This window comes from Anarrhichthys ocellatus, unplaced genomic scaffold, assembly GCF_004355925.1.
Source record: "Anarrhichthys ocellatus isolate YVR2014 unplaced genomic scaffold, GSC_Weel_1.0 scaffold24, whole genome shotgun sequence".
NCBI classification, from domain to species: domain Eukaryota; kingdom Metazoa; phylum Chordata; class Actinopteri; order Perciformes; family Anarhichadidae; genus Anarrhichthys; species Anarrhichthys ocellatus.
In genome coordinates this window covers 624,443-637,421 of record NW_022280054.1, presented here as the reverse complement: position 1 = coordinate 637,421, position 12,979 = coordinate 624,443, and the positions used below count along the sequence as shown (strand labels likewise).

The 12,979-nt window shown below is 43.3% G+C and overlaps 1 protein-coding gene across 5 annotated transcripts in view; it reads right to left on the bottom strand.

Annotated features, from left to right (window-relative positions):
• The window catches only part of schip1 (schwannomin interacting protein 1), a 185,065-nt gene that overhangs the window by 12,491 nt on the left and 159,595 nt on the right, over nt 1-12,979 (bottom strand). The window contains exon 1 of one of the 5 annotated variants that reach the window (XM_031860728.1): nt 8,383-10,757. The exons of the other annotated variants lie outside the window; for them this stretch is intronic. Coding sequence (XP_031716588.1) covers nt 8,383-8,412 — 30 coding nt within the window. The 5' untranslated portion in view covers nt 8,413-10,757. Of the gene's footprint in view, nt 1-8,382; nt 10,758-12,979 lie in introns of those variants that run through there. 5 annotated transcript variants of the gene reach the window in all.

Sequence of the window (12,979 nt, the reverse complement as noted above, 5' to 3'; positions counted from 1 at the left end):
CATAGCCAGGATGCATAGCCAGGATGCATAGTCAGGATGCATAGCCATAGGTGAAATCAACATTCTCATAACAAGAGAGGAAAAACGCACCAATAGTCAAATGCCATCGCTGGTCTGCAGCTGGATTTGCATGCAGGGTATCATCTCTGCATCCAACACCTGCCTGACAACCCAACTATTTGTAAAGACATCATTTGTTACACAGCATGTTTGCGTTGCCTGAGTGTGTGTGGGTGTGTGGGTGGGCTGTGTGTGGTAAAACAATTACCATGGAAGCCCTACAAAACATTTACAAAAGGTGTGGAATACGCCACTGAGGGGTGGAGGTGAGAAATGAGTAATAAATATATCTCCATATTATTGCTGCCAAAGCTGAAGCAGAACTGAGTTAGGAATTCAGGATTGTGAGGAGGCCAAGCGAGAGCGATGCTGGAAATGTGTAATGTTAGGATACTTGCATATCTCCTTACTTTTCTACACAATTCTTGTAGCATCCATATCAAAACTACCTTATCATTGTGTCTTTTTCAATTTGACGTGTTTTCATGTACACCTGTACTTTCTTCAGTGGAAGTAAAGTTGATGAGTTCTCAGAGCCTCTTTAGTGCAGGAAACAATCAAATCCTGTCATTTTCATCGTTTTCATATTTGAAGGTTTTTTTAATTTCAGGTTGGGGTGAAAGAAAGGCAAACCTTGCACGTCACGGGCCAGAAACAAACAACCTTTCTGCTCCTTTGATTGGCTCACTCACACAAATGTGTATGAATATGATATTATTGTAATCCTTTGTGTGCCTTACTGGTAATTTTCACAGCTTCTTAAAAAATCCTACAAAAGGCAGAATCCAGTTTCCACATGATGATGACATGGAAAATTGCCGTATCCATTGCATTATTAACATTTTAAGACGTATGTGGGAAGGGCAGCAGAGAGAGAGAGACAGAATGAGTGACAGTTCTAACCACCTCCCTTATTTCCTGGCCTTGAGCTCCAGAGCCGTCACCACCCAAATTAGATTGGGAGGAACAAAATTGGGCTAATTTGTGTTTTTCCTGAAATTCAGCAAGCAATTTCCTCTACTGAAAACCCCTCATTGACAGAGACATTTTCTCCACTCTGCTCTACAACCATTCATCCAGAGACCTACAGGATAATTAGGACCTTGCAATGGAGGACACAGTCCTGGTTTTGAGCCCTCAAATCTTTCCTGAAAATCTTTATTAGAGGGGGGAGATGAATTTAATTATCTGTGCTAACAAAGAGCATCTTCCCTTAAATTGTTGGCTCTTGTGGCCAGACATTGTTAAGTGGTTAAGATCTGAGATGGGTATAAATGTGGATGTGTGTGTCTGCATGCCCGCAGATTTCTGTCCTAAGCCAAAAGGACAAGTCCTTCCAAATGTGTCAGCTCTTAATTTATTAATACGTCTTTATAATTTCTTGTATTTCCCTCCATTCCTCACTAAGGGCTGTACCTTTTGTTTTGCACAATGGTGGCTTTTCACTGGCCAATACGTCACTCCCTGGTTGGAGAAAAGAACCCACTGTTCAAACACATACACACACACACACACACTCACACACACACACATACCAGGTCTTGAGTATGGGCTATTTCAGTAAAGCGACGATGAAAAGCACGCCATGTGTGTTTAGAGGAATTGAGAAAGCTCTGATATGTTTACCAGGCCCGCTGAGCTCACAGCTCTACAAACAGATACAAGGTCACTGTGTCTCCTGTAGGTGTGATTGTGTTCTGACTGAGTTGAATAGCTCCACAGTTCTCACAAATGTTCTTGTAGGCTTAGATGAGACTCAAACTGCATCTATTCTACATATTTCTGAGAATATAGTCTGAATTCTCTTCAAACATATAGTGGGGAAATACACACATTGGTTTTCTTTGGTTGAGTAAGACAGGGACATTTTTACCACTCTCATATATGCTAAATGTGTAGCTACAGACAGCAGCAGGTGAGCTTAGCTTAGCACAAAGACTGGAAATAAAGGGTAAATGTCCGACTCAAAGTCTACAAGTGTGTGTGTGTGTGTGTGTGTGGGGGGGGGTAAAACAAGTTGGGGGAGGGTTATGGTGGGATAAAAAAAAATAAAAAAGGGGGTAGAATGACAAAGGGAGGGGGGGGGAGATGGAGAGCATGAAGTAGGTTTAGACAGGACAATATCTCCAAGTGACATTTGAGCTTTCTCTCTGCAAGGAGGCCACACTATGGATTTGTGGGAAAAGATTCAGTGTAGGAATCCCCAAAACTGAAGCAGATTTAAGGATAAAAGCCTGGTTTACTCACACCATTATGTCATCTTTGCCCCAAATATCTAAGCAGTTAAATACCCAAACCTCAAGCATTACGTCAGCCTCCCATAGCGACACACAACACACAGAGCCCTTCTAATGAATATTGAGAAATACGCTTATTCCCGTGCAGAGTTAGATGAGAAGATCGATACCACTCTTATATCTTCAGTTTGCCTTAGCTTAGCATTAAGACTGGCAACAGGGGTACACGGGTAGTTTGGCTCTGCCTAAAAGAGACAAAATCTGCCAATGGTATGCATTGAACAGACCAGCTATACTGTATTAACGAGTGAGCTTTAGATGTGTTGGGAGACACATTTTGTTATCTCTGGACAGAGTCAAGCTAGCTGTTTCCTCCTGCTTTGAGTCTTTTTGCTGAGCTACGCTAATCGGCTGCTGGCTGTGGCTTCATATTTAAGGCACAGACATAACAGTGGTACAAGAGCGGAAAGGGAATGAGTGTATTTCCCAAAATGTTGAACAAAAGTAGCTTTAAATGTGTGTGTTCACATACTTGGCAGACACTGTGAATGTAAACATAGATGTACTTGACACATGTACTGTATGACCTAAAACATTCCACCTCTATTGACCACACTGATTTTTCCAGAAGCCCTCAGCATGCATTAGTTTAAATTCCTTTACCTCTTTGTAGTCATCATTGAGGTAGAGGCTGAACGTTTGCCCGATGACATCATCCACTCCTCCACATTCATCCATATTATCCAGCGCCTCCCTCATCCTTCCCTCCCTCCTTGTCTTCCTGTCTTTTCCTCTCTACTCCCCAGTCACTAGGTTAGTCCAGACCGACTCCTGAGGTTGAGTCCAGTCAGTACACATCATATACCCAGCCAACTCCCCTTGCTATGGTCTGACACACACAAAAAAATAAAAGGAATCTACTCTACTGGTGACTTCTCCTCATCTTTCTCTTACATGTTGTGACACTCTTTCTCTTTCACTTCCCTGCACTTTCTGACTACTCCACTCTATCCTCAGCCTCTCCCACAGGACTGTAAAAGCACAATGGTCAGAGGTAAGGCCCCTTTAGACCCTCCCTACCTTCCACCCTCTGGTCAGGGCGGCCTCTCACAGCCAGAGCGAGCAGAGAGGGAGAAACTCACACTGGTGTATCTTTTCCGTTTTCACGCCCTGACGTGAGGACAGCAGCTGCTCACAACCAGTTTGAAAAGAGACACCTCAGCTGTGGGATGGCCACAGTGTGTGTGTGTGTGTGTGTGTGTGTTTATGGCAATGTACTTGTGTTAAGCGTGCCCATGTATGTGTTTAGATGAATCCTAGTGTTTTTGGAGTCTCTCCTAGACACTAGCTCCCTCTCTCTCTATATTGTTTCTCCCTCTGTTATACCCAGGACTCCTTTTTGACTTTTCTTTTAAGCTTCCAAACCCTCGTATCTAGAATGACTTACACTTCTGCGTATGTTTGTGAAAGAGAGATTGACTTGAAATGTAGATTAACCTACATATTTGAGGCGAAACGAAATGTAAAAGAGTGCGTTTATGTAACAGAGGAGGTAGTGTGCTCCCTTCCTGCTAAGGTAAAAATAGTGCCCTGTCTGGACTCCAAAGCCAGCAGCCCCGGCCAGCTAAATAAACCCTGACAGAGCACAATGGACCATTAGTCTGGCACACAAACACATTCACACACAAAGTCACTCACTCAGACACACAGAGATTTCTTGTGCCTTGTGTCAGGGACTTACGTTTTCAATCCGAGCTCTCCACGGTGTGTAATGATCTCATCTTAGAGAGACGTTATCGACCCGTGACTCATATATTTGTCATAGCTGCCCAGACAGAATAATGTGTCCACATATGGCACCAGAATCACACTGCAGGGAAACATGACTTCACTCAAACCATCAGCTGGTTACACAGAACAATGGGAAAATGTTCATGTGGAAATAAGCAGGGGATCACATTTCTTCTCCGTAGTGATTAAATGGTATGCACTTTGTGTAGGACTGCAACTGATGATTACTTTTTAGATTGATTAACCATTTGTATTGTATTTCAGCAACTAATATGAAACCAGGGGCTCAGGGGTTGAATGAAAAAATAGGATGCGCGTTTGATTCAGTGTTGATCCATAAGGATTATGGGTAGAGTACAGGGAATTGTCTGGCTGTCTCCTGCATCCACCCACACTGGACTGCTGCTGCTGGGGACACTACAGAGACACACATACGCATACACACAGGCCAATAAAACCGGTGTTAGTTGTGAGCAAGGGCGGCCTGTTTGCAGCTGAAGGGTGGGGCAGAGTCTGCCCCGCTGATTCTCATTACTGAGGCTGACTTCATAGTGAAGGTGAAGTCAGTGCTGATTCAAAGTGGATAGGAGGCGGAGAGGGACCTGTGTTACCGACGCATAGTAAACCAGAAATGGGAATTTACAAACATCCGCTAACACGCGCACACTCGATCCCAGTTCAAGGGCAAAGACTGGGGATGGTACTGGCTGCATGTTTGAGACAAACATGCACACGCACACAGGTTAATTCCTCCGATGCTTCACTGTTGGGTCAGCTGAGAGAGCGAGCAAATGAGAGAGCGAGAGAGAGAGAGAGAGAGACAGCTAGAAAGATGGAGACACACAGAATGGCTTATTGTTCCAAGTGAACAGAGGGTGACTGTGAGAGAGAAGGTTCCTGGCACCTCCTGTAAGCCTGGGATCCAAGGCCAGTGGCACTGTGTGTGCGTGCATGTTCTTTGATACGCGTGCACCTAAACTCGCGATGAACTCGCTCTCTGTATCAGCCTCACCCCATGTTTGTTTATGGGTTTCTCTATCCTGAGTGGCTATGCCTACGATAAAGTGATATTATAACACCAAATCACATGTACTGACAACTGCGCAAGGAATGTGCGACAGACTCTCTGATCTGATCTTGTTTTGGAAAAAGGAGGAAAAGAACTGGAGCTGCTACCATAGCAACGCGGTGAGAATTTCTCCATGGCGATGCTCTGTGTTCCAAACAAATTGGGCTGCGAAAAGGAGCGCGGGGCTGCCCATCGGGAAGTTGGCAAACTCACACAGAGGCCGGTGTTTGAGAGGGCTGAAGTTTGGGAAGATTGAATAGAATATTATGAAAAACAGGCTTTCTGCATATCTACGGTGTGATATAGTGCAGCCACACATCGCTGTGCAGTGACACACAGTCAAAAACACAGTACACACACAGTGAAACACCTTAAAAATGGCAACGAATACACACTTCTAAACTACTCTTGTGCCTTTTTTTTCATCTGTGTGTACATTCAATACGACAACATGACCTAAAGTCTATATCATGATACGTTCTCACATTAGATGTAACAATAGTATATTTTTTAAATATAGTATTAGTTCATGATTTTGACTTTATTGTGTTGGCTCTGTTTTGTCTATCCTGATGAATTACTGTATGACCGGTTAAAAGAATAGTCCAAAGTCTTTGTAAGAGTGCATATTTGTTTCATACACGAATGAGTTGAGAGGATTTACATCAATCCTATGTCCGTGCATAACTTCAGAGCTGGAGATGGAACCTGTTTAGATAGCTTAGCATTATGATGAGAGACATGGAAACCGCTAGATTGGCTTTGTCCAAAATGAAAGAAATACCTTCACTAAGGTGCATTTTGTTTGTTTAATTTTCACATCACAATTTGTGGTTTTAGTGGGAGCTACGTGCTACAACTACTTCCTGTAAAACTAGACTCATTTATCATGCCTGTAATTATACAATTTGGCTTTATTATCTGGCCTCATTGATCAATTCTGTTATTCTCGTATGATCCATCAGTGGTATCTACTGTACTGCTAGTTCTCATTTATAATTCATGAGGCCACACCTCATATACTGTAACACCAACACCAGAGCTCTCCTTCACCCCTCTCCAATCACACATGAAAAACCGCATGAGCTTGAAGACAATATGCATAACATAAACACACATAGATTCAACGTCCACTCAGAGTTCCTGAGGCCTTGGCAAGCTGACAGTATTCCTACGGACCGAGATGACACACTGTGAGCAAGCTGATAAATCTCACCATCACCCTTTGGCCTGCTGGTACGGCTGCTGACAGCAATACGGCACTGCGCCATTTATAGATTTACATGAACATCTGAAAAGAGGACGGGTTCTAGTAAACACCCTTTACTTTTACATGCATCAGGATGTAGGGGACGGCTACAGTAGGTGATTTGTTATTCTTGTGATCCAATGATGAGCATTTGTTTTGCTCTTTTGGGCCTTGGTTTAAATGGTTTAAATGGAAAGATGGGTTTGGTAAACTACGGGTCAAATGGTTCCTTTATTGGTTCTCTCAGGGTCAGCTTGTGACTTCATTAGATAATGGTTTCTGACATTAAGTGATAGCTCACCACATATATGGCGGGCAAACAGGGGAAGACAGACTTTTCACTGCCGCCCTCTTGTCTTTTCTCTCCTCTTTGCCTTCAGCCGAGGAGAAAAAGATGAGGACCACATCTTATTCAAAGCAGAAGCAACAACAATGATGCTGATAATCAAAACAGAGATCACCCAAAGACATGGACAGTCCCATGAGACAAACAGAAATACAGGGACAACACCCTGCCTACTGCCCTCTTTTTCCACTTAATCTGATTACTCCTTGTCCATTTGATCCCTTCATTAAACCCCTCACTCGTTCCATCTCCTCTCTGATTCCTCTGTGTACTTTGCTTCTTTACATCCCTGTGTGTGTGTGTGTGTGTGTGTTATATGTGTGTGAGGGGCGCTGTCTGCCTGCTGGTTGCCAGGTTACCAGTCTAATTGAGGGGCCTCTGGAGAGTCGCTGTTATCAGAGCCCAAGCCCTCTGTTCTGCTTACCACTCTCATTCTTTATTTTTTTTCCGCTCCATCTCTCTTTTTTAGTGCATCCCTTGCATTGAAGCCATCTCAGCCACCTCTTTCAATCCCATTGTAGTCAATAAACATTTTTCTCCCCCTAAATTTTCATTTCTTATATCAAACTGATTATATTTCCGTCCTCCCGATCGTGTATCATCTCAGTTGCCTCAGAAAGCCGTACGCCATGCTCATTTCTCTCTTTCTACCCACCTCTCCCTTCGTTTTGCTCAGCCTGTCAATACTTCTTTTATTGTTTCATCTCTGCCTTTCATCAGCTGTCTCCACTAGCCCTTCAGCATCACTTTTCTCTGGTTATCTACCACTACTAAAACCAGGACCTACAAGGCCCATCATGTCAATGATCCTCATCTTGCCTTCTCATCACTTCCTCTGCAGCTTTTAGTGCATCGCTCCCTGCTTTGACACTTGCTTTTCCCCATCAAAGAAGCTCCATCTTTCCCCCTCAATGCCTCCCCCGACACATTCAGCTCATGTCTTTTGCCTTTCATCTACCTCTCTGCTTGTTCCCACTCTTCATCTCCACTGCATTGCAGACTTTCTTCCCAAGCAGCAGAGCTGGTTATAGAAAAGCAGATGTACAGCCGTGATGCACTTGCTTTTCTTTAATCACGACTCCTTCATTCCTCGCTAGATAAAGTGGGACACTGCTGTCACATGTCCCACGAGAATCACACAGAATCATAAACATGCATGCACACATTAACACAACCCCTGCAATCAACCATTCACATTTAAATTCCCTCTCTCACAATTGCGCACACACAGAGTTCAGTCACGACACTATAAACTTGCATACCTCATGCCTCCTTGACATGGATTGATGAGGCTAGATGAAGAAGAGGTGGAGGCGAGGTAGGACATTATTCCCTTGAGTCAAGTGCTCCCTTAGCAACCAGCCAGCCAACAGATTCACAACACAATCACGTAACCACAAAAACAGAGAAGTACTCCTACACAATGACTCACAAGTCCTACACATGTGCAACAATGTCGTAGTTTCAACGTGACATTCAAGGATTTAATATAAACTGAACTGAGGAGATAAAACACGATATTCATGCAATCATCAGAGTTAATAAACAACAAAATCAACGTCAGCTTGCGTCTGTCAAAATGGCAATTAAACTAAATGAATATGAAGTTTCATGTAGGTCTGAGAACTACCTGGTACGAACAGTTTTCCTGGTGGACCATCTTTCACAGCATCCTAGAGCGAAGTTGGCTGGGCTGGTGGAACAAGAGCGGGACTGGGATGTGTTTCCCAGCCCTGCAGCGGTATTCCAAAGGAGAGGATCCTACCAAGTCCTCGATCCAAACTAAAGAGATCAATTCTCCTGCTTGCCTGTCCTTCAGTTTAGTCTTCACCCTCTGCTTTCTGTCTATGTTTTCTGATCGTTTGCTGGTCTGTCTTTATGGTAGGAGAGAGGGACAGGGTCTGATCGCTGCTTCCCCAAAGCCAAAAGAGGGAGGGGAACGAGAGACTGGAGGAGGGGTGTGAGAACCGGGAGAGAAAAAGAGGGAGGGAGGGGAGCAGGGAAAAGCAGTGTGCAATCCCGGTCGCCTTTCTCTGTCTGGTTCGGACTGAAAAGGGGGAGGAGCTGTTGGGCCGAGTGTATACAGAGTGGGCCAGTGGGGAGTGGGGACGGTGGAAAAGTGAGGGAGAGTTAGGTTGGTGTGGGTCAGGGTCGGAATGTCATTCTGCTGTTTCATCTGGAGCAATGCCAGACAGAGAGAGAGGAAGAGAAGGGCAGAGGAGTGACTTTCTTCCTTAACCTTTCGATTAATCCCTACCTTGCTGCATAAACGGTCAACAAAGATAGGATGCTGCAATACTTAAGACTCAAACTGAACAGGGAAGGTTATCAAAGTCTTGGAAGATGTCAAGAACCAAAAGATGGCATTTAAAACATTTAGCCAGTTTTAACAGTTTCATTTAGGAAAAGATGTGCATCACTCACTGATGTGTTTGTGTCATCTTAGCCTCACAGTGTAAAAGTACACATAGTACGTAGGCGTTGCATGGTTTGTACATTTTCCCCTCATTCTGTTTGTCTCTTTGTTGGATTATAATCTCAAACAGCAGATGGACGGTTTTTAATCCACACGCAGGCCAACCTACTCAAATAATCTCTCCCTTCTCAATCTCTCCATCCATTCCTCTATCCTGATCTCTTCGCATTAGTCTCTTTGTTTTCTGCTTTTCTTGATCTCACTGCGATGCAAACATGTGCCATGCTTTGTGAGATTTTTGCTCTGGGGCGTCATCGCATATTCTGTAGAATGTTTAGCAATTCACCGATTAATCATTTAGTAAAGTCAGTTTTATTTATACAGCCCAAAATTACAAATCAAACATTTTATAGAACAGCCTGAAACAAAATGATATTCAATTTACAATAAACAAATAATGAAATCATACATCTGTTTCAGCTTTTATGTTTTACTTAGCAGGTTAGCAAGCCTCCTGTTCTCTCACCCCTCCTCTCTGGCCAGATCTCTCTATCTGATATTGATCTTTGGTGGGTGACGCTGCTTTTCCCGATAGGACCAATCTTAAGTTTAATGACCTGGAAGTGAATCGATGAGCTCCCCGCTCTGATCTCTCTGCTGCACTTCACTGGCTCTGGTTTGGCCTTCTGCGTGGTGCCCATCTGGGGCAGACTGTGAACAGTGTCCATCCTGTCACACTAACCTTGGATATAATCATCTGTGCATGACATTGACCGGTGATAAACTTGTTTTTCTTACAGTGAAAGCGACAAACTGGGCGTCGTAAAAAGCACTCATAAGCTTATGCTGAGTTTACAGGCATACAGTAAGTAGGGGAAGAACAGAGAAGCCAAGCGAGAAATAGCAGAGAGATTAAAGACGCTGGTGAAAGGAGTCAACATAGCAAGTCAAGGGATCCTAAACTCTCTTCTCCTTTTCAATTCCTGTGTTGCTGTGTTTCCGCTGCGTATGTTACGTTGTGTGATTAGCCATTAGAACCTGATACATTGATTTGGTAAAATAAGGGTTGTTGCTGTTGATTGCTTTGCTGTCTGCCCTCTAGAGACCGACAAGTGCTTTGAAGAAAATCACAATCTCAAGAATTAATAAGTGGTGACTTGTAGTGACGTTTTGTTGGACTACACAGCTCAATCACATTTAACACACTGCAACTGCAGATCCCAAGAGCAGTAATTTAATAGGGAGTTTCTTAAATTTGGTTGCAAGTATACACTTGAACAGAGTTTCTCTTAAGTTGCTTGTGTGATTTTAAAAAGTGCTTGTGGGATCGTCCAATTGAACCCCCCCCTTACACCATTCCTGTAACGGACAATCTTTATTATTATCTTTACAGCTTCAGATGCATTAGAGCCTGATGCATCTCCCCTTTAGAATACAAATGCTACTGATTTGTCTTTCTGATGTACATGCAGACTGAAGCAAGTCCACGCACATGCACACGAACAACAACGTAGAACCACAACTTTGATGTCCAACAACGGTGCTTGGATACAGGAAGCCAGAGCAACCCCCTTTTCTCTCCTCTATCATAATGACAGCAGTCACTACATCCCCCCCCCCCCCCGCTGACCTTCACACGGTTGTCACGGTTACAAACTGAGTCATAGCACAGGTGGAGACCGAGACAGCCTCTCTGTGTCCACACCAAAGAAGAAAAAGAACGCCTGACACTACTCATACTGAATAATGTATAGTGATGATGTGAGTACAATTATTTAGCCAGCTTAAATAGCACTAAAAATAAAAATAAAAACAGATTAAATACGTGGCCTAAATAAGCACAAAGAAGATTCAGAACTAAGATTATTAACTGGAGACAAACAGACTGCAGTTAGGCCTCCCACACACTGCCCACAATATTACACGTCTTTCTGCTAAAATATAGCTGTATGCCGTCTCTAATGCCAAACTTCGACAGTATGTAATTTATTCCTGCACGGAGCAGGAAAATTGCTGCTATGCGTGTCACTCTCGCTGTGAGGGTGTGTTGTAGTGTACATCGAGCACTGGAGCGGCTCGTCTCATCCTCGTTTTCCTCCTCTCATCCCACACATCAAAACAACACTCATGTGGGGCTCTGTGTGTTTAACTCTGCCGAGGGCATACTTATAGATGCAAACAGAAATAATGAATACCTAATCATAAGTCACCGATAACAGAGTGAATAACATGGTGGTTCACTCTAATGTACTCTGAGAAAGATGGAAATGGTACTGTGGGTGGTGAACAGGGTTGGGTCAGATTACTTTGAAACGTAGTCAGTGACTGAATACAAGTTACAAGGCAATGTTTGTATTCAGTAAGGTAATCCATTGGATTTACATGTTGCACCTTCTACTAAAAAACGGATGCAAAAATTTGAGTCCCACAAAAAAGTCTCTCAAAACATTTTCAATGCAGATAAAATGCATTTAGCATACTCAGTATTTACAGTTCAAACACCTGTACTGGCACAAACTATAGGTGCGTAACACAAGAGGAGCACTAATCAAAAAAGTTCTCCTTCCCGTTTCAATAAATAAAAGAATAAATAAAAATATTTTTTTCCTTAAATCATTATCAAAATGTGTTATGTCAATATGAAGAAAACTGGCAACCTGAGAGTAGTAACTTACTTTGATATACAGAAGAACATATTTGGCATTTAGAATTGGTCAAATTAGTCTTGCCCTAGAAAAACATACTGCCATAAAATATCATCTGATTGCACATTTCTTTCAAATAAACTGGAATAGAAAAAAACAAACAGGATTCTCAGTCAAGCTGTGACGCCTCCTCCCTTCGTCTGACAACCGGCTCGCCCTCTCTCTTTTTAGCGCCCTTGCCATCTACCCCTTCTTCCTTTCTTCTCTGGCCTTTCGGTGTTACTACATTTGCTTTCTTTTCACCACATTTCTTCCGCAAATCTTTCTCTTTCTTCCCTCTCCTTCTCAGCAGGAGGACGGTGAGCACAGATGCTTTTAGCGAGCTGACATTTTGCGCCAGTGGAAAAACAATGCATAGCAAAGCAGGTTGGCTCAGTGTGAGGGCCAGATTCTGGCGGTAATGAGCTCCCTCTGACTGGGAGGAACTGATGTGGAAGGCCAGGGAGTGCATATGTGTGTGTGTGTGTGTGTGTGCGCTCAGTCTTATGATCCGCCACCAGAGGTTGTTCTAATGAGGACTGCACGTCTACAGTTGGTGGTGGAAAGACTGAGCATGCTGTGACCACCAGGCTGCATTAATATTTGCTTCACCTTTTTAAATGCTTCACAAAAAATGTGTATACCAACTGAGGGAATGATTAGCTGGCCACCAATTACACATGTGCAATGACACAGTTTATTAGGAAAACAGAAGTAGTGAGCCACAGTGAATATTTAGCAGCTTAGACACAGCTTCTTGTATGTTGTATGGCATGCGCTGTAAGCACTCCGATCCACATGATAGTTCATTTTATATTTGGGGATTTTCGACTGTTGGTTGGACAAAACAAGCATCATGAAGATGTCATCACAGGCTATATTTTTACAATTTTCTGACATTTGACAGACGAATCATCATTAGCTGCAGCCTGATGGAATGATTATTCTGGTGTTATGAGAATGTGAGGTGATCAAAATGTGCTGTGCTCTACAGTAACAGATGAAGCTCTCTGCATGACCTGGCACAAATTCCCTCTCTTGCTCTCTCTCCCCCTGTCTGTTATGGACGGACACACATAAACACACACACACACACACACACACACACACACACACACACACACACA